This window comes from Thermobia domestica, chromosome 11 (assembly GCF_964235325.1).
Source record: "Thermobia domestica chromosome 11, izTheDome1.hap1.1, whole genome shotgun sequence".
In the NCBI taxonomy this organism is placed as follows: Eukaryota; Metazoa; Arthropoda; class Insecta; order Zygentoma; family Lepismatidae; genus Thermobia; species Thermobia domestica.
Window position 1 is genome coordinate 97876979 of NC_137464.1, and position 22813 is coordinate 97899791.

Sequence of the window (22813 nt, forward strand, 5' to 3'; positions counted from 1 at the left end):
AATATTTTTGAATTTGCAATTTATAAAGGGAAACTGCCTTTCTTTCGTACCACAATTTGAAGTATACATAGAGGAAGTTCGGGTATTATGGAATACCATTTTTGTTTCGTTTATAACTCAGTTAATAATTGCACATTGAAACAAAAAGGAAAACAAGTATACGCCTTACATATTTGGCTTTATTTATGGGTATCTTGATAAAGAAGTTTCGTTACAGGGTTGGGCAAAACTTATAATTTGTAAAGAAACCACTTTAGAGGGTAATATGAAATAGTCGGGTAATATGGAATACAAATGCTATATAGAAAAGAACTGAGTTTTCTGTTGAACATACAATGAATACAGTGACAATATATGAAAATTCTAAATGCCAAGCCATAACTGAACGTGATTACTTTGAAAAGTCATAAATATAACACTCTGCTTCTGGATCGGCACAGTCATTGTGTGCTCACATTAAACATGAATACTGGACCCAAAGCTCATCCCTTGTATCATCAGAAAATTTGCTGTAACAAAAAATACACTTAGCATTGTTGTCATCATAAATGTATGTTTAATTGCCCAACACTGATAGATATTTTTGTAATCGGAATAACGTACGGAATACGGAACACCATGCTTTTCTTGTGGGTATTCCTTATTGAACTCCATGCCATCTTGGAAACGAAAGGGCTCTTAAACGCATCCGAAGGCGTATAGGATAATGGCGCTTATCAAACTATGACTCTGTATATCCAACCTCATAATAAACAGAAACTTGTTGTTCTATTATATTTCAATAGGAAAATACAGGTTATAAAACATTTACCTGTAAAAGTTTTCACGAATAAGAAATCAGATTTTCACGTCTACCAACACAACGAATGTCACAATCACAAGGACACTGATTGTAGAGCATTATGGGAACGTGAGGTAGTCGTTTCTTTGCTCTCCGCTTGTAAGCAACACATCACAGGCGAGATAATGAGGTATTCCATATTATCCGACTATTCCATAATACCCGAAGTTCCTCTATGTACAGCGTGAGTCTTCTATAAGTACTTAATATACTGAAGGAACGAGAAACGCTAAAGATATATGGTTTGCTGTAAACAGCAATATCAAATGCAGCTCGTCAAACGGACGTATGGTATGGTATGAATAATATCGACAAATGGGGCATCAGGAACGAAGTGATTTTTTTGTAATGGAACAATAGACAAAGACACGAATAACATGAAAGGACACTCATGAAGAAATACAATGCCGTTTGTCTCATGTTTCTACTGCACTTAGTAACGGAGATATGATTATGTGAATTGTTGTAAACACAAATACAAATGATCCAGTCAGAAGTCATGGGAAGAGATGAAGAAACACGAACGTATGGAGGTTCGAGAGGGAAGAGGAAAACATGAGATATCATTATTTGTTTGATAGTGTGCGGAACGTAATGACAGTAAGTGTGACAGTATGTCGAAGAATCATAGAGACTGACTGTGCAATTAGCAAAACCTAGTCCGTTAAAGTGGTTGTTCATAGTATCCATCCGTTTGCATCGAGATGAACAAGCAAAGATAATTCCACACAACGTAGCATGTGGAATGGCCCTGCAGGCTGTAGTAGTGAGTTGCTGCATATCATCTGGTGCTGTTGGCACATCCTGTTAGATTGTGTCCTGTAATTTCTCCCAGAGAAAAAAGTTTAACGGCTTCAAACATGGAGAACGATTCGGTGATTTGATAGGTCCTCCCGGTTCTATACAGCGATTGGGAAACATTATTCAAACATGCTGTGAGCACTGTGAACTGGGCACCCGTCATGTTGCTATCAAGTTTTCCTCCTTGTCTCAAGCGTATGTCCTCTAATAGTGTTGGCAGTTCATTCTCTAGGAAGTGTATATATCGGTGAGCATTCAATGTCCAATGTATGAAAAAAGACCCAAGAAGATTTTCACCCACTTTTACACACCAGACGTTAACACTTCATGGATTAACCTTTCCATGATTGGTAAAGATTGCCTCGTTGGTGAATAGAATACGCGAAAAATTTAGAATGTCGTGTCGTAACAGCCACATGTAAAACCGAACACTGTTCACAAAATCATTCCCATGTAGTTCCTGGTAGATGGAGATATGATATGGTCGAAACTTATATGTATACAGAATGAGTAATATACTCCGCTGGCTCATATCACCTTCTCTGGCAATATTACGGGATGTGTCGATTCATAGCAACAGCGACTAGAACACTTGTTGCAGCCACCTCAACTGTAATGGGCTTGATCCGCACATGTTGTCACGGTGTTATACTTCCGGTGTCCCTCAATTTCACAAGAAGTTTCCAAAAAGACGTCACGATGGCTACCATCTGTCCGGATATCTTTCTGCATATACATGACAGGCTTCTGAGGCATTCTTCCTGAATTTTCCAGAGAGTAGGATCATGTCAGCTTTTTCTGCGTTTATAAACACCATCGTGTTCACTCTGTGTGCCTGTTTCGAACTAGCACGATCTCGTGACTCGGCAATTGCAATGGGGATGCGGCACTAGATCTAAGCAGCACAAGGCCTAAACGGCATACGACCTAAACAGCATAAGACCTAAAACTCAATCGGCGGGCAAAACATCTAAAAATAATTTGGCGGCACAAGACCTCAAAATAATTTGGTTTTGCAAGACCTAAACGGCACTAGACCTAAAAATCTCTTGTGGCGCTACCATTGCATCTATGCCAAGAATACTGTCAATCTGTTAGTCAAAGTATTAGATATACTGGTACATATTATAGAACCAAATTCTAGCTTAGATCTTGCAAGTAATTTGTATAAGTACATATTCTACCGTTCTGAAATAAATAAATAAATAAATAAATAAAGCCTATTGTCCTTTCTTGCTCTTTGCATGATAGCATTTGTACGGTCACAAAATTAACTTCATGTCAAATGTGATTCTCAGATCCTTCATAGTGTTTATTATTATTATTATTATTATTATTATTATTATTATTATTATTATTATTATTATTATTATTATTATTATTATTATTTCCACACCATTCATCTTGTATTTACTAACATAATATTGAGTTTTAGTTATATACGTCACATTTTTTTCTTTGTGCTAATTTGAAGTAAATTATCTTTACACATGGTAAATTATCTTTACACATAGAAGTTTTTCTGTAGCAAGTAGTTGTCATACTCGTTATTAACTACTCGTTACTTATTATTATTATTAAGTTTAGTATTACTTATATAGTTGTTACCGTTTGAATTAACTATGTTCGTAATAGTATTGTGGCAACTAATTACAACTGAAATGCTTTATTGAGTGTTTAAGTCTGTAGAGTTTAGCAGGTGGGGCACAGACTTTAAGGGGTTATAACATAGCTCATAGTATGCCCTTGAAATTTTAGGGGATCTTTGAAAAGCAATTTAATTGAAATTAATGAGAAACTTAAAAACATACTTAAAATAAATTTACCTAATACGCAAATTTACGTTTTAATCAAGGCTGCGACCATGTTTCGGGAAGGGGTGATTGAGGCATAAAATATTGAAATAGTTTAGAAGCAATAGCTGAGTTTCTTTTAAGTTTCTGAGTTTTTCGTCCTTATACAACGTCGTGATTACGAAGAAGAAATCAGACTTTTATAAGATTGCCAGATTGAACTAAACGTAAATCCGAAAACGAGCGACATTTATGTAATTGGGAACCCAAATTTGAAGCTTTTTTCATGTCTTTACCATCATCACTTCTTAACGCTTGTAACCACTGATGAAAACTTCAGACTGTAACCTAGGAGAAATTCTCCTCCAGAGTAAGGTGTATATCACCAATTGAGCTCAGCTTGGGCTACCACTTTTTTTTTTTTTTTTTTTTCAGTACTGTTTCCACTCTTCGTGATGGAAGTTCCCCAACCCCACACTCGAAGTAAATCTGAAATCATCACTGCTTATTAGGGTGTTCCTTATTTTGGATAATTTCGTGTTGCGATACGCACACCCCCCAAATGTATTCTATGTGACCATAAACACGCATTAGTGAAACAGCAGCTCTCTACGAGAACGTTAACCCGTGGCGACTTAAGGACAAAGTCATGAAATTACGTTTCTACATTATAATATAATTTAGAATTTCCAACCGTGATAACGGAGAAACTGAAAGAGATAGAGAAACGAAATTTTGCACGAAGCAACTAGAGAAAGGGAGACATCTTTTCGTGTATTGACAAACAGCACCGGATGAACAGTGTTGCCAACCCAAGAGAAAATTGTATTTTTATAAATGGAATGGCCTAAATTGAATATCATCATTGGAAGCAACAATAGAAATAAAGACAAAAGAGATGATAAGCCCAGATCAGTGTTGCAAACTCCTCGAAAAATAACGTGTAATATGTGTTGGCGCACACAGGGAGTGAGGTACTAACATTTTGTACATCTTAAATCAGATATTGACATGAACTGTTTGCGGTGACTCCAAGTCTAGAAGGATTCGGTGAACAGTGTTGTGAGTTTGGAAAGCATACAATAACTCGAAAAAGTCACTAATGCTTTATGCTTTAAAACCTATAATGCAGGTCGGTAGAGCATGAAGAGAGAACCGTAGTTATGAGAGATCGATAACTGGCCGAGATATACGATATCTTGTAAAAACTGACAAGTAAGGTTTGTGAAAGATGGCAACGCTGCACAGCGTGTTGGAATCCCAACAACCTGGTTAAAGTATGAAAACAGCGTTCAATTTGCATGGGTTTATGTATTCGTGGGCTTTCGAGGACGCTGATAACCATGATGACATCAAGAGTAAAAAAGCCACCGCTCTGAAGCGCTGCCATCTTTTACAAACCTGAGCTCTCTGCTTTAATAAGATACCGAATATATCTGTCAGTACGTGAGTTATCAATATCACATAACCACGGTTCTACTCCTCATGCTCTACCGACCTGCATTATAGGTTTTCAAGCATAAAGCATTAGTGACCTTTTCCAAGTTATTGTATGCTTTCCAAACTCAATTTTTCTCTTCTGTTGATGGCAACACTGTTCAGCGGTTCCTTCTAGTCTTAGAGGCAACGCAAACAGTTCATGTCAATATCTGATTTAAGGTATACAAAATGTTAGTACCTCACTCCCTGTGTGCGCCAACACATATTACACGTTATTTCTCGAAGTTTGCAACACTGATCTGCGCTTACCATCTCTTTTGTCTTTATTTCTATTGTTGCTTCCAATGATGATATTCAATTTAGGTCATTACATTTACAAAAACACAACTTTCTCTTGGGTTGGTAACACTGTTCATCCGGTGCTGTTTGTCAATACACGAGCAGATGTCTCCCTTTCTCTTGTTGCTTCGTGCAAAGTTTCGTTTCTCTGTTTCTTTTAGTTTCTCCGTTATCATGATTGGAAATTCTAAATTATATTATAATGTGGAAACGTAACTTCATGATCTTGTCGTTAAGTCAGCACGGTTAACATTCTCGTAGAGAGCTACTATTTCATTAATGCGTGTTTATGGTCACATAGAATACATTTGGGAGTGTGCGTATCGCAACACAAAATTATCCAATATAAGGACACCTTACTGCTTATAATTACCATAACTAACTACTAACCTTAGGAACTAACCTAACATATAGCCTACTATACCAAACTAAACAAAAGTAGCATATATATATATATATATATATATATATATATATATATATATATATATATATATATATTAGTTTTACGCCTACCTTATCTTTATAAGAATAAGAAGAAACCCTGACTGTATAACTAATCAACGCTTAGAGCAAACTACTTAAGAAAGAAACTAGAATTTTAACTTCACGCACTGTCAAGCTCCAAGTTTCAAAAAGATAACAATCTGGAAATTGTAAACGACACATGAACTGTGTTTTAATTCAATTTACATATTTAAATTTTGCGTGAATATATGAATAATTTTGCCATTTAATTAGTGATTTGCATATCAAGTTTAATAGAATTAGCATACGTATCAGCGGGAGCATGTATCTTTTATTGGTATTTTTATGTATTTATATTGTGTATGTCGATTATGTAAAAGAGCATTGAGTGACAACCGTATGAGACATCAGATTGGAGCAATGATATTAGAATATAATTTAATATTAACTTCGAAGAAAACAGAAAACTCTATAGTTTAGATACGATATTTTGCTGGCAGAGAAGCAGCGAAGAATCACAAAAAAAAAACTTTAAAGATAGCTTGTGTTCCTAACGGAGTCTTGGTCTCCCACGTCGTGAGAAAATATCAGAAACAAGGTAACCATCTCTATATGGGTGGAATACCTATGAGCTCCAGTTGTCACATGTATGGATAGCTAGTATCACTTCCTAGTGCATTTGTAGGTAGGAGCATACCCTGCCAGTATAGCGACACAGAGTCCATGAATACAATGCTTTCAAAATCATAAAAATTTTTAGCATGTCTATGAGAGAATCCCGTATACAAAGAGGTGCTATTTTTTTTAGACACGCCTACTTTTGGCATGTTAGGCTCTGAAAGCGTCGTTTGGTCAACGGACTAGCGTCAGAGAAAAGGAAGTCGAAAAATTCAAAATTGTGGACGAGTCCACTTGAGTTTTAGTGGTAGACGTTGAGAACTCTGTTTCTCGTAGTACAGTGACATCCGCTAGATGTCTCTGCTATAAGATTGTTTCTTCTGCTCCGCTGATAATAGTATGTGTGATGTGATGTAATTTTGTGATGTAAATAAACTTTCTGGGTATTCCCGTAGTTGTAGATATATAGTAGCTCGATATATATTTTGTTTACAACATATGGCTTGTACTAATGACAGTTATAGACCTAGCTTATGGTTGTGGAAGGAATTCAGAAGACGAACACACACCTCAGTTTTTTTTTAAACCTTGTCAAAAGTCATTACTGTTAGCAGAGAGAAGGGAATTCTCAAAATGATTTTATATTGCTTATTTTTATGTGTTAGGCTACGTCAGCCTCATTCAGGGTTCATTTTATATATTAGTATTTTTGTATAGTTCATTTAATTTGTGTCATTAATATGATCAATCAAAGTATAAACCATATCCTTCAATGCATCTGTTTCAGAGAATTGCTATATGCAATGTCACTTGGACAAGCAGTTACGGGGGTCGCCACTAGGTGGGACTACTTGTCAAGTTGGGTAGGTTAACCTGTCAAGCGATCAAATGAGAATAATTTTGTTGTTTATTTTAATTTTTCTAACGATATGCAGCACCGTGTTAGTGAGTGTGATATACAAACTGAAAGCTTGTTTAATAAGCTGTCTAACTCACATAGTGACTGTAAACGATGTCATTGGAGTGAACTATAAAGTGAAAAAGCATTTGAAAAAGTGTTGTGTATTGAGATATTGAGGTCACGGGAAGCCTACAGGTGAGTGACATGCCTCTCATCCCTATTTTGGGTGAAGCGTGCTAAAGTGGATTGGCCCAACCCAAAAGTTGGGGCGAACAATGAACCGTGAGGGAAAGATAACATTACGGGAGACAGTCAGAAAGGCAGTTGCTTCTTAGATCGGGAATCGTGTACGTCAGACACGAAGTTCGGAGTGAGTGTTCTAACCGTCTGTACTGAAAGTTATCATCGACACTTGTTGTGTTTTAGTTTTAAAACATATACATAGTGTGTGCGATATATAAAATGTGCACTAAGCACTCATTTACCACTATTGCATCTTCGTAACGCTGAACTCATATTCTTTGGTAGAATGAGAGCGTAGAAGGAACGAGTAGCATTTATAAAAGTGCAGCTTGCGGAATTGTCTGCAAAGTTATTTGTTATTTATTTTACTAAGTGCACCATGTTCGAAGTATTGCTAGTGTGAAGAGACAATGCTTTCACCTATATTTGTGAAGTGCTTCACACAAGTTTAACTTTTGACGTTTTACGTCATACGCCTTCAGTTAATACAAGGGACTGAGCTTTAGGCTTGTATAACTTAGGCGCGGTTAGTACAATATAACTCCAGTGCTCCATAGAATGACTGACTAGGGTGAACTTTCAGACACAATTCAGTTAGTCAAGATTGCCGACACACAGAGGAATACACACAGAACCGCCGCAAATGCAGCAGAACTCCAGAGTTAGAGGGAGTACGTCCTGTAGGAGAGTGTAGCAGTACGACGGGAGAAGACAGAGAATGGTCGCCGGAAACGGAAGAAACACGACAAGGAGGTGTATAACGTGGCAAAAGGGAGAGACACTGCAAGTAAGAAGTTAACGGCGAAATGAACAAAACGTGCACGAACTATTAAACAAAATGAGAGCTCAGAGCGTGTGATATAAAATTTTCAAAGAAAATAATTTGATTAAAATTATTTTTTTTTTCTCTCAGGTCTCATTGAGAGACCATGCGCGCGCGTGTGCTTCTGTAAATTTCAATAGTATGTGCATTGAAGTGGTGCATTAAATGGATATCACAGGAAATTTGAACTTCTGTCTTGTTTGCAGTATTGGCCGAGAGGTATGTGTTACCCTTTAGTCCTTTTGTTTCTTTTTCAGGCCAGAAGCTGGGTTTGTGAATGGATCATGAAGGCGATATGCGTATTTTGGGTATCTTTCTCATGCAGGATGGGTGTTAAAACCACAAAGTGCCTGAAAATTAGAGTTTCATGCTAACAACAACCTTGTTTTACTTTTCAAAATTTTCATTTAATTAAACTAAAGACTCTACCGACTGACTAATTTAATTAACTAACTTTGTAGCTGGAGGTTGCATTAATTTAATGTAATTTTGACAGTAAATCTAACGTCTCCTCCCATATTTGCATTTTATCATTTTAATTAATTTTGATAATTTTATTCATATTATGCAATCTTCCTTCCTCCCGCTCACAAAGAACTTGGCTGCCGTGCGCGTGGGGCTCGGCACACACACCATCCTGGATGTATGTTTTTTAGAAATGTCCTTTTTCAAAATTTTGTTTTAGTAGTAAATGTGGCAAAAGAAGTAAAGTAAAGTTTTGTTTTTCATTTTTCTGGTCATTGGAATCTGTTGCCACAAACATGGAAGGATACCCAACGTTTTCATGTTAAGTTAGTGCAAGCCAGACGCGGTTCAGTAGATGTTTTTTCTTTCAGGTGTCGCGCTGCCATCCAGAAAGTTTACCATTTATGTGTGTTATTATTTTGTGTTATAAGCATTTAATATTTTGAAGTGTGTTGAAAATATCTAGACCTTTTGGAGGGGAATACTATTTAGAGAAGTTAGGCATATTAGAGCACAATTTTGTTTACTTGACTTCAATATAACACGTATGGTAATAACGCGTAGACAAGCTAAGGCGATGGAAGGCTCTGCAGGCGACAGTATTACTAACGATCAATTTGCGCAAATCATGGAGTTTCCAGCGGAGTCTCAGGACACCGTGAGCGATTCTGTAGGCAATGTAAACACCTCTCTCCAGGAAGTAGTTCCGCCTGGAGAAGGTACTGTTAGTAGTGAAAGGGCTAATGAATCGGAGCAGGTTAGGGAACCGGTTCCTAGCACCTCAGCGTTAGCCACATCTGTAACTGACCCGTGTCTCGCGTCATTGGTAAATATGATAAGGGAAATGGCCGAAAAACAAGAGAAGACATTACTAGAGATTTCAGGAAAGCAAGAGAAATCACTTTTAGAAATTGCAAACAAGTTAGAGAACCAGGAAAAGATTCACGAAAGGTCGTTGTTAGAAATTACAGAGAAGTTAGAAAATCAGGAAAGAACGAATGAAAGAACTTTATCGGAATTAGCAAGTAGGCAGGAGAACGCTAGCAGAACCATGCTAGATAGGTTAGAAGCTGTCGAAAAGCAGATCACTGCCAGTTTCCGGCATGAGATGCTTCAGAATGTGACAGAGCTAGAGGCAAGGATCGATTCCTCAGCGGAAGCTCTGGAATCCAAGATCGCAGCATCCTGCCAAGAACTAAAGACATCTGTTGAAGCAACCGAGAATAGGATCAGTGAACTGGAGGTACACACTGAAAACAAGATAGGCGAGATATCTGAGGTCCTTGGTTCGGATCTCGCTCAGGTCTCTCGGGATGTCAACCATTTACGTGGTGACATGGAGAGAGTGGGGGAAAATGTAGCCGCCGTTTCTACTGAAATAGACCGTGTGAAAGAAACAGTGGATAGTTCTGTGGGTCATCTTCAGTCGAAACTACGTAGAGCAGAACTAAGATGGGAGGAACAGCTGGAACTGTTAAAGGAGTCGGTGAGAGAGAACGGTTCCAGCTGTCAAAACACAGCCTCTGTCTCGCATGAGAGAGTCGACACGCCGGTCGCTGGACCGAGCCATGCAAGACAGTTCCCTGAGCTTCCCAGGCGGGAGCACTCAGATGAGCAGGCTGCCCCTCCCCCTCAAACCATCACCAACAACAGTAGTAATGGTAGTGTGGCTACTTGCCAAGTAGCGTCGGCCTTAGGACTACTGCACAGAGATTTGTCCCTTCCTGTTTTTACAGGAGGAGAATCGGAAATTCAGGCCCACAATTTTCTCGTAGAACTAGAGAATTATTTTGATCTAACTGGTGTTCCAGAGGAGAGACGGCTGGCATTTTCTTCTCACTGCTTCCGTGGCATCTCGAGACAGTGGTTACAAGTAACACTGAAGAAATGCAAGACTTATCAAGACCTCGTTAGGCATTTCAAAGACGCGTATTTAAGTGAGGAAAAACTTGCTAATCTCCGTGCCTCCATTTTGACGTCACGCTTTGAGACACGGGGAAGTAAGAAACCGACAGAATACTTGTTGGAGTTGCTACACACCAACAGTATTCTCGACCCCCCTTTGCCTCCCCAGGTACTCTTGCGAGTTTTGCCTCGACAATTGCCATTCTCCATCTATCGGTGCATCGTTTCATCGAAACCTCGCACGATAGATGAGTTGTTAAATATTGTTGGTGAGCTGCAGTCCACCTACCAGCCACCAAGTAACAACAATAGGAGGGGAATAAACACACTGACAGTAGAGGAAGAAGAAGAAGAAACTGGACGATCTCCCCCCCCCCACGAAACAGTAGGCCGAGTAACCCCACTCGAGACAGAAGGTTCCACAGGGATAATGGGCCTTATCACAACAGGGGTACGAGAAGAGGCAACAGAAATCAGAATAATAATGGCAATAATGGCAATTGGCGTTCGAGAAATTCCAGTGGTCAGTCTCGTGACACTGGAGATTCTCGAACAGGAAACCAAAACAATCGGGGGCAAAGACGTGGAAGGAATAGGGGTCGTGGTAACACGCAGCCACGCGATAATAATCGTAACACTGACTATGCAGCGGAGGTTAATCAGCTCCGAGTTCATGACGATAGGACTGCACAGCCTTCGAGACAAGTCTCGTCTCGAGGCAACTCGCGTGCAAACAGCCCCAGAACTAGTCAACGCCACTGAGAACTGTCCGCATGTTCTCAGAGCGGTGACTTGAATACTAGCGTACTGGATATTCAAGCTGAACCGGCGAAATCTATTTCTGGGAATGTGCGTAATTATAGTATAGAGTATGATATTGATTTAGAAGAAGAAAAAGAAGAAAATTGTGAGACGCATGTAAAGACTTTAGAGACACTAGAGAATGGGGATTGCGAAGTTTGTAGACGCATAATTAGCACCACACATTTCGATCGTGAAGGAAATAACGTCATTCGTCATCCTGAAATTATGTTATTACAGAGAAATGGGGACAAAATTAAAATAAACAGGGAATTGTTTGACGAGACGAATGCGATCTTTAGAAACCTTTTAGACAGTTCAACCGAAAAACTACCCAATAACAATTTGGTAACACTTCCCGAGGTAGAAGTAGGTTTATTTAATAGTAAAATTCTGGCATTATTGGATAGTGGAGCTAGTATATCAGCTATCTCGTTGCAATGTTGGGAAGTAATACGACAGCGAGACCCCCCACCAGCGTTCATGAAGTCATCAAATATTAGAGTTAGTTCAGCGTTCGGTTGCGCCGTAGCATCGATCATCGGCCAAGTCTTGTTAGAACTTGTTATTGCAGAAAAGGAGTACTATACTACGGCAATAGTAGTAAAAGGGCTCAACCGTGAACTCATTTTGGGTTCACAGTTCTTTGTAGAGAGTAGGGCGATTTTAGATTATGAGAAAAACGTCCTTTTGCTTAACCACCCCCACCATATAGAAGTTTCTTTTCGAGACATTGAAATACAGGAAGAAGACCTTTTCATAAGAAAATTATCCTGGGAGTTCGAAGAGGATGTGGTTGATTGTGAGAATCCCACACTTAGTAGTATGTGTGCGTCGAGGAGAGGACCGCTGACTACACCGCAGTTCGAGCGAGCGTCAGCAGGTGGAGGCCATCAGCAAGAGTTGGCTACCCTGCGCAGCCAGTTGGACGATGGGAAGTTCCCAACTGCAGCCGAACTTGCAAATGTTGTTTACTCGCCACAGGAATGGGCGAAGGTTCGAACCCAGGCTACACCCGACGAGATCAGAGATCATGTCGAAAAGTATACTGATTTGAGTGGGGAGGAAAAGCAAAAGTTGTACGACGTGCTCTACAAACATCGACGCATATTTGATGAGAAGCCCGGTACCATCAGGGATTACCAGCATTCCATTGAGGTGACCGATGATCGACCCATGAAGACAAGGATGTATCCTTACTCTCTTCACACCAGAACTGCTTTGGAGAATACCTTTAGCCGATGGATGACGTGGGGATTCGTACAGAAGAATACCACTTCGTTTAAGAGTCCGCTTGTTGAGTGCAAGAGAAGCACGAATCATTGCGCAAACTTATTAGAAACAATTAGCCAGTAATAATTAAGTTTCCTACACGATAGTATAACGTAGAAAAGATGAAGAAATCGTTTAAAAGCTTGAAGCCATGGTGTGCTTCGCTAGTGTGTGTGCCTCTCAACCACTAGGGTTGATGAGTCAAGAAAATGTCAATAAAGTATATTAGGAAATTAAATCATAGTAGCCTCTCACGAATGAATATCAATAACGCATTTTCGTCGGTTAAGAGCAAAGTTCAGTACGCAGTATTCGAGATAGCATTGCTACAAAATAAAGAAAGATCCTGAGACGAGAGAAGTGTTAATGAAGGGGAACGTGTTTCACCTGAAGAAATACGTACCACGTGAAACTACGCCTCCTCAGGACCCAGCTGACCTGATGACGTAGGAGAAGAAGAAGCAAGCACAGCACGTCACACAGGCAGGACAGCTGAAGATGTTTACACTCACAGACGCACCTCTTTACGTCTGGGAAACAAGAGAGTTGTTGCGCTGAGTGTAACATTGCAGAAGAAATACTGTTAGCTAATGCAGAGAGATAAATTTCAGATAAAATGACAAGTTAGGATGTGATTATGATATATTAGTGATTATGTTATATGTTATTAGTGTTAGTTTTTTTTATGTATTTAGGGAAATTTTGTATTTAAAATATTGCATATACGGTGTATGTAGGTTATATACGTAAAGTGTATTGGAACCTCGTCTAGGAAAATGCAACGATTAAGCGATTAACGGTTGCATTTCCTTAGGAGGGGAATAATGTAAACGACACATGAACTGTGTTTTAATTCAATTTACATATTTAAATTTTGCGTGAATATATGAATAATTTTGCCATTTAATTAGTGATTTGCATATCAAGTTTAATAGAATTAGCATACGTATCAGCGGGAGCATGTATCTTTTATTGGTATTTTTATGTATTTATATTGTGTATGTCGATTATGTAAAAGAGCATTGAGTGACAACCGTATGAGACATCAGATTGGAGCAATGATATTAGAATATAATTTAATATTAACTTCGAAGAAAACAGAAAACTCTATAGTTTAGATACGATATTTTGCTGGCAGAGAAGCAGCGAAGCCTCACAAAAAAAAACTTTAAAGATAGCTTGTGTTCCTAACGGAGTCTTGGTCTCCCACGTCGTGAGAAAATATCAGAAACAAGGTAACCATCTCTATATGGGTGGAATACCTATGAGCTCCAGTTGTCACATGTATGGATAGCTAGTATCACTTCCTAGTGCATTTGTAGGTAGGAGCATACCCTGCCAGTATAGCGACACAGAGTCCATGAATACAATGCTTTCAAAATCATAAAAATTTTTAGCATGTCTATGAGAGAATCCCGTATACAAAGAGGTGCTATTTTTTTTAGACACGCCTACTTTTGGCATGTTAGGCTCTGAAAGCGTCGTTTGGTCAACGGACTAGCGTCAGAGAAAAGGAAGTCGAAAAATTCAAAATTGTGGACGAGTCCACTTGAGTTTTAGTGGTAGACGTTGAGAACTCTGTTTCTCGTAGTACAGTGACATCCGCTAGATGTCTCTGCTAAAAGATTGTTTCTTCTGCTCCGCTGATAATAGTATGTGTGATGTGATGTAATTTTGTGATGTAAATAAACTTTCTGGGTATTCCCGTAGTTGTAGATATATAGTAGCTCGATATATATTTTGTTTACAACATATGGCTTGTACTAATGACAGTTATAGACCTAGCTTATGGTTGTGGAAGGAATTCAGAAGACGAACACACACCTCAGTTTTTTTTAAACCTTGTCAAAAGTCATTACTGTTAGCAGAGAGAAGGGAATTCTCAAAATGATTTTATATTGCTTATTTTTATGTGTTAGGCTACGTCAGCCTCATTCAGGGTTCATTTTATATATTAGTATTTTTGTATAGTTCATTTAATTTGTGTCATTAATATGATCAATCAAAGTATAAACCATATCCTTCAATGCATCTGTTTCAGAGAATTGCTATATGCAATGTCACTTGGACAAGCAGTTACGGGGGTCGCCACTAGGTGGGACTACTTGTCAAGTTGGGTAGGTTAACCTGTCAAGCGATCAAATGAGAATAATTTTGTTGTTTATTTTAATTTTTCTAACGATATGCAGCACCGTGTTAGTGAGTGTGATATACAAACTGAAAGCTTGTTTAATAAGCTGTCTAACTCACATAGTGACTGTAAACGATGTCATTGGAGTGAACTATAAAGTGAAAAAGCATTTGAAAAAGTGTTGTGTATTGAGATATTGAGGTCACGGGAAGCCTACAGGTGAGTGACATGCCTCTCACCCCTATTTTGGGTGAAGCGTGCTAAAGTGGATTGGCCCAACCCAAAAGTTGGGGCGAACAATGAACCGTGAGGGAAAGATAACATTACGGGAGACAGTCAGAAAGGCAGTTGCTTCTTAGATCGGGAATCGTGTACGTCAGACACGAAGTTCGGAGTGAGTGTTCTAACCGTCTGTACTGAAAGTTATCATCGACACTTGTTGTGTTTTAGTTTTAAAACATATACATAGTGTGTGCGATATATAAAATGTGCACTAAGCACTCATTTACCACTATTGCATCTTCGTAACGCTGAACTCATATTCTTTGGTAGAATGAGAGCGTAGAAGGAACGAGTAGCATTTATAAAAGTGCAGCTTGCGGAATTGTCTGCAAAGTTATTTGTTATTTATTTTACTAAGTGCACCATGTTCGAAGTATTGCTAGTGTGAAGAGACAATGCTTTCACCTATATTTGTGAAGTGCTTCACACAAGTTTAACTCTTGACGTTTTACGTCATACGCCTTCAGTTAATACAAGGGACTGAGCTTTAGGCTTGTATAACTTAGGCGCGGTTAGTACAATATAACTCCAGTGCTCCATAGAATGACTGACTAGGGTGAACTTTCAGACACAATTCAGTTAGTCAAGATTGCCGACACACAGAGGAATACACACAGAACCGCCGCAAATGCAGCAGAACTCCAGAGTTAGAGGGAGTACGTCCTGTAGGAGAGTGTAGCAGTACGACGGGAGAAGACAGAGAATGGTCGCCGGAAACGGAAGAAACACGACAAGGAGGTGTATAACGTGGCAAAAGGGAGAGACACTGCAAGTAAGAAGTTAACGGCGAAATGAACAAAACGTGCACGAACTATTAAACAAAATGAGAGCTCAGAGCGTGTGATATAAAATTTTCAAAGAAAATAATTTGATTAAAATTATTTTTTTTTTCTCTCAGGTCTCATTGAGAGACCATGCGCGCGCGTGTGCTTCTGTAAATTTCAATAGTATGTGCATTGAAGTGGTGCATTAAATGGATATCACAGGAAATTTGAACTTCTGTCTTGTTTGCAGTATTGGCCGAGAGGTATGTGTTACCCTTTAGTCCTTTTGTTTCTTTTTCAGGCCAGAAGCTGGGTTTGTGAATGGATCATGAAGGCGATATGCGTATTTTGGGTATCTTTCTCATGCAGGATGGGTGTTAAAACCACAAAGTGCCTGAAAATTAGAGTTTCATGCTAAGAACAACCTTGTTTTACTTTTCAAAATTTTCATTTAATTAAACTAAAGACTCTACCGACTGACTAATTTAATTAATTAACTTTGTAGCTGGAGGTTGCATTAATTTAATGTAATTTTGACAGTAAATCTAACGTCTCCTCCCACATTTGCATTTTATCATTTTAATTAATTTTGATAATTTTATTCATATTATGCAATCTTCCTTCCTCCCGCTCACAAAATATAATATTAAAATATGTATTTATGTACGTGTGCATATATTTATTGACTTACTTAAGCTTTCATAATCTGGATATAAACTTTTGGTTTGCTTTTAATATGTAAAAAGCCTGCTCCCATAGAAAAACTTGCTGGCTACGCTCCTAAATGACAATGTATTGGTTTCTACATACGTATTATGTTGCATATTACACCAGTAGTTTAGAGTTATTTATCGATATTTTTTGCTTATACATATGAACTCTATCACAACACACTGTGAAATATATTAATTTTGTTCCATACAATAAATGTTCTTTGAATTTTAAATTAACTGCGTTCTTAATATATACAGTGGATATTAAACTTTGATCCTACCTTTGGAAAGTTAGAGTGGGCTTTTGTCCTACTCTTTAAAAACATATATTCCACAGAGTATATATTGCAGTTCTGAATGGTTGCTTGGTTTCAGAAAAGTCTTGTAAAATATGGTTTTTAAACATTTTTCTTTAATTCTCTTTTAAAAAATTGTCATTAGATTCTCATATCTTTATTTAAATGAAACGAAGTTCTTGACTAATTATTCAATTAAATCTTACAGTGTAATAAGTTATATTATGTAATTCATGTATACATTCAAAACAGATAATGATGATAACAATAGTTTTAGTATCATATACCTGTTACCGTTGGAATTAGCTACGTTCGTAACATTATTGCCATCTAGTTACTGCATTGTCGCAGTTTCGTATGGTGGTGGCGAATTTCACAACTAATGCAAGTGAATGAAATGTGCACAAGACCTAACGGCGTAAAGCCTAAACGGCACAAGATCTAAAAGTCATTTAGCGGCACAAAACCTAACGGCACAAGACCTAAAATTTAAGTGTAGTGCTTATATTTTTAGGTTTTATGCCGTTTAGGTCTTATGAACGTAACCCATTGCAACTTGCTCCGCATCAAGGACTGCTCTGTCAGACACCTCATACAGCACACGCACCGAAGTACTGGTGGTCAAATGAGTCACTTGTCTTTCTGCTAACAACTATTCCCATGGTCATATCTCCGTTACTATATGCAGTAGAAACATGAAACAAAACGGCGTGGTATTTCTCCGCGTATCAATTTTAATGTTATTCATATTTTTGTCCATCTTCCATTACAAAAAATGGAATTCATCTTGATGCCCCATTTTCGATACTATTCCTACCACACCATACCTCTATTTGACGACCCCTATTTATTAAATGCTTTCACAGGAAACAAACGTTCTGCTGAACTTGAATGCTTCGTTATTACTAAGTGGCAAAGCCTTCTCAATGTTATCTTATCGGTCCCAAACGAATGCCGGCCATACAGTGTTGGTAATTGTAGGTTCAAAATTTATCGTATTCCTACGCCACCCTATATATACACACAGTTGTGTGTAAGTTCTGCAAGTTTAATAATATTTCTAACTTTGCTAAACAGATCACCCGCTCTTTATTTTCAGTTATGTGTTTAGTACTCAGATCTTGTAAGAGGTTCTGGAAATATACCTTTTATCACTTTTGTGTTAGTTTTGTCACTAAGCAATTTCACCACCTCAAAATGATAACCTATAAATTATCTTCACATACTTCAGTATCTGAAGGAATGGATCGAGAATCAAATTTTTTAAATTATTTTTTCTCAGAATCTGAGAAGGCACCTACGAGCTCCAAGGTCGAAACATTTCTAATAGGAAAGCGAGAGGAAACAGGAACAGGTTTGGTTGATGAAGAAAACTTGAGTTCTCCCTACTAAAAGGTAGATTTTGTTACACTACTGTTGTAGAATACGTGGAATAATTTGAAACTTTCAATTGGGTGCGAATTATACTGGAGATCGATGGAGTTTTACCTTGCAGGCTTAAATGACTTTCTTTGTAGTCAGAAGGCAGTAGCTGAATTCCCACATACCGTAAAAGAACTTGTGTCATTAATTTTATACCTTTCGAACGAATAGCATTCCACATCGACCTTTTAAAACTATCACCGACTTGATTAAATAATTTTAACTGGAATGCTGCAAAGAAAGACCAAGTTGCTATGATGTTTAGCATTTCTTTCTAGCAGCACAAGTTTGATAACGAGTAAAGATTTTTCCTTTGAAAGCAGAAGAAAATATGAAAAAGGAGTGTAAAATAGGTTCTATATATTGAGATAACATTACGCTTTATATTTTTCTCGTCAGAAAAGAAGAAAAATACTGCTCTATCAGGAAATGTTACTTGCAATTACATCCGGTATCATAGTTTTGGAATTTATTTCGGAGGGTCCAAAGCTTTTCGGAAGTCTAAATTCATATGAGGATAAACTATATTAAAATTTATAAAATTACCCTTAGAACTATATTTAGGCGTCCACATTTTTACATTACCGATTGCACAGATCCGCATAAGGATTGTTCTTCGGTGTATACTTACTTTATCTGCAATAACACCAACACTTTTCCGAGAATCTACTTCCATGGTGTTTCTGAGGAGCCCATCCGAAGATGACGTTGATCGGTGCCGATGGGCTCACTTCAGAATGTTGTGTCACTGGAACGAAATTTAACAAACCAACGGCGAATGGAGCGTTCATTCGCCATTCTTGGCCTAAATACATTGTTCATGTTTTTTTGCGGTTTACTGTGCATAATATCAGTTTGAATTCGTAAGGAAAAATCACTTGTAATTGTGTAATTTCATACGACCCTATTCAACAACGTACTGCCTCCTTACTGTCTGGATATCTCATAAGGAACGGACCTGAACGTGTCATGTTGGAAAATACTATAGAGGATAGGGAATGTGTGTACCAAATTTTGTGTTGATAGATGGAATAGATATGAGAGAACAGCTTGTATACCAATACACGCTTTCCCATCATACCTATTCGGTCTATCAATACAATCTTGGTACAATCATTCCTTATCCCCTATAGTATTTTCAAGATACAACTGGATTGCGTGCTTTTACCCGGGCTCATTCCAGAGGGGTTGAATGGAGGTTTTTCTGAAGGGAATTTTTCTGACACTCTCCCAATTTTCCCTGATCAAATACGTTATGGGCCCCAATAGATAGCACCTCTGGGAAGCTTGTTCCATGTTGAAGAGAACGAAGTCTAAACAGTGACTTTCCAATGAGCAGTGTTGATGCAATTGCTATTTCACTGCATGCGAGTCTACGAATTTCTTTATACTAACAGGGTTAATTGTTCCCAGGGACTTATTGCGTTGTCTATGGCATCTATTTTTTTCTGCATGAACATATCTTTGTTATGTTTATAGAATGGGTTAGATTTGATTCGGATGTCCGGATGACATCTTCATGTCCGTTCCTTGTCAGTTTTTTTTTTTTTTGCTGGAGATGTACTGAGTTTCTGACGTTAGGCGCATGAATTTAGTTAACCCTGTATTGTGATGCTGAGTCAAGTTTAGCATTAGATGTCAAAGTGGAGATTTCATTCACATTAACTTAATACAAAACTAATATTTTGTGGAATATGATGGATACTTTTCAAGTAAGTTTCATTTTTTCCCATTCAAACCCAACGACACTTTATCGTATTGAGAAATTAATGTTTCATAATCATTCACTTATTATATATAAAAAACTATCTACAGTTTTCTTTATTTTTTGAAGAAATATTTACCCTCTATATTGAATTAATTTATAAAGAAAACCTGTCACCACACAAGTTATTAAAGCAGCTACCCAGTCTGATATATACATAATGGCTACGCATGCGGCGACACCCAGAAGAGCAAGTGTCCTGAAACAGAAGAATTGAAATTGTGATCAATTTTCAATACGAGTAAACTACTATTACTTTTAGCACTATTAGATAGATTTTCTTTCAGCATTAAATATACTACGATGGATAAGACAAATCTATTGCTCTGATGACAAAAGTACTACGAGGGAGAATCAGCGACTAAAGTTACAAGGCCGATATTTCTGGAGTTTCATCTGGAATGAGAAGTGTGTGGTAATTGTAATACATGGAGTTGGTAACTGTGCAAAATTTCAGTCACCTGCTACTCACGGTGCTAGTTGTAGGTAAACACAAATGGTGACTTGTTTGGAAAATGGTCTCGCGAAGAAGTTCGCTGAGTTATTCTATTTCTGTGTCTCAGCAGCATGTCGCAGATGGTGTCGAAATTGTGGGACAGGTAGAGAAAACGTCACCAATGAAGAGTGCAGTGGCCAACCAGCACGGTTACAACAGATTTGAATACAGCTTGCGTGGAGTACCTGATTCAGGACAACAGAAGGATCACGTTACAGCATGTGTGGTAGAATTGGAAATGTCATCCAGAAGCGTTCGTTACATTGTGCACAATATTCTGCGGTACCGGAAAGTTAGTTTCCGATGGGTTCCACACATTCGGACCAACCAACACAATGAGAAGCGCATGGGATAAGTGTGCAACTTTTATAACGGCTCTCCAAGGAAGGGAACAGTTTTCTTGACCGCATTGTCATGGGTGACGAAACACGGATCCACCATTAGAGCCCCAACAATAAGCGGTCATCAAAGGAGTGGAAACACCCTTCTCTCCAAAGACAAAGAAGTTTAAGGTGACGCCATCTGCCGGGAAGGTGATGGCCACATTGTTTTGGGACAGCGCTGGTGTTATACTCGTGGAGTTTTTGGAAAGAGGGCGCATATTGACCGCAGACCAATACTGTGAGACCTGACACGATTGCGCAAAACAATCAGGAAGAAACGGCCAGGACTTCTCACCGAGGTAGGCATCTACCTTCGCAACACAAATACAGCCCAGAAGACCACCACGCTGCTGAAGCAGTTTCGCTGGGACATCATTGACCACCCTCCATACAGCCTGAATCTCGTTCCAAGCGACTTTCACCTATTTCCAAACTTGAAAGAGCACCTAGGACGCCGTCGCTTCATTTCAGACAGGGAGGCGAAACAACTTATAATACGTATGTAATAAGTAGCGTGTGGTGTATTAGAGGTACTGCTTTGATCAGCATCTGAGGAACGGTTTGAATAGTTAAACATTCCAAAATATGTTTTTCCTGTGATACGTATACTTCTTTACGAATGTAAGTTCATTCCTTAAATACCAGAACCAGATAAAAGAATCTGTACCTCTTCGATCGTTCATGTCGAGACATTTAAAACTGTTACGTCTTCTGCTGCATAGTTTACCAAAGACAAGAGATTATGTATGTGCCTGCTTCAGTACCAGAAGACCGTTGCATTTAACATAAATTGATTCTCGGAAAGTTACCATCCATACATATGTTAAATGTAACGAAACAACCTATCAAAAAGTTGGATATAACGGTAGTTCAAACAATTATCTTCTCCAATGCGATGATCAAAGCGGGTACTTTTAATAACCCGCAGAATAGCAAGCTAATGAAAGATTCTGCCTTTAGAAATACCATAAACAACATGAAGCTTAGCTTCAGGCACGGAAGTCGTTTATCGATGTTTTTAAGAAATGTTGGACAATTTCAAGTGTGACCAATATGAACAGATTGTGTAAACTATGCTCCAACAAAGTGCATGAATTTAAATGTCACATGAAGTAGAAGTTACATTTCGAATACTCTCTGTGTGACTACTTTCTATAAAACTTAGGTACATTGAGAGAAGAACAGAAAAAAAGTTTCACCAATACATTAATGAGGTATCAGGATCAATGAATATGTCCATGATGGCAGAATACTGTTGGTGTCTGGTATGTGTTAACTCGCATAACAACAACAAATACACATTGCTACAGCACATATTTGCAAAAAAAAAAAAAAGACAGATCATATATTTCGTATTTAGTGAGTTTTACTTAACCACAAGTTTCTTTGAATATTTTCTATCTATTTTTATTATATTTGTTGGTAGTCACTATTACACATATTTGATATTGTTATTGGTGCTAACAATTTATTACAAACCAGTAGGTTACTAAATATTTCATATGCATATTATAGTAAATAGTTATGCGATACAGAAAAACACTATAGATTTGAAATCGACACACAGAAATTAGCTGAGAACATCTATTTCACTTTGTGCTGCATAACATAAATTTCAACTTGGGGACCTCTGTTATCAAAACATAACTCTGATAAACATATAAATATGTTAAATATGTATTATTATCACGAAATTAAAACAAAAGTTAAGCTAAAAGATGAAAAGAACTACCACCCATGCATTGATGAAAGCGCCGTGATAGGATAAATTTCTAAGTAGCTTTTACACTCCTAGAATCACATAGAATTATTTTTTCATATATCCGTCCATGACTGTTCTACATATACCTA

At 38.0% G+C, this 22813-nt stretch overlaps 1 protein-coding gene across 1 annotated transcript in view; it reads right to left on the minus strand.

Annotated features, from left to right (window-relative positions):
• The window catches only part of LOC145664306 (solute carrier family 12 member 7-like), a 394685-nt gene that overhangs the window by 184975 nt on the left and 186897 nt on the right, over nt 1-22813 (minus strand). Inside the window, exon 11 of the mRNA XM_081730851.1 lies at nt 20163-20282. Coding sequence (XP_081586977.1) covers nt 20163-20282 — 120 coding nt within the window. The remainder of the gene's footprint in view (nt 1-20162; nt 20283-22813) is intronic.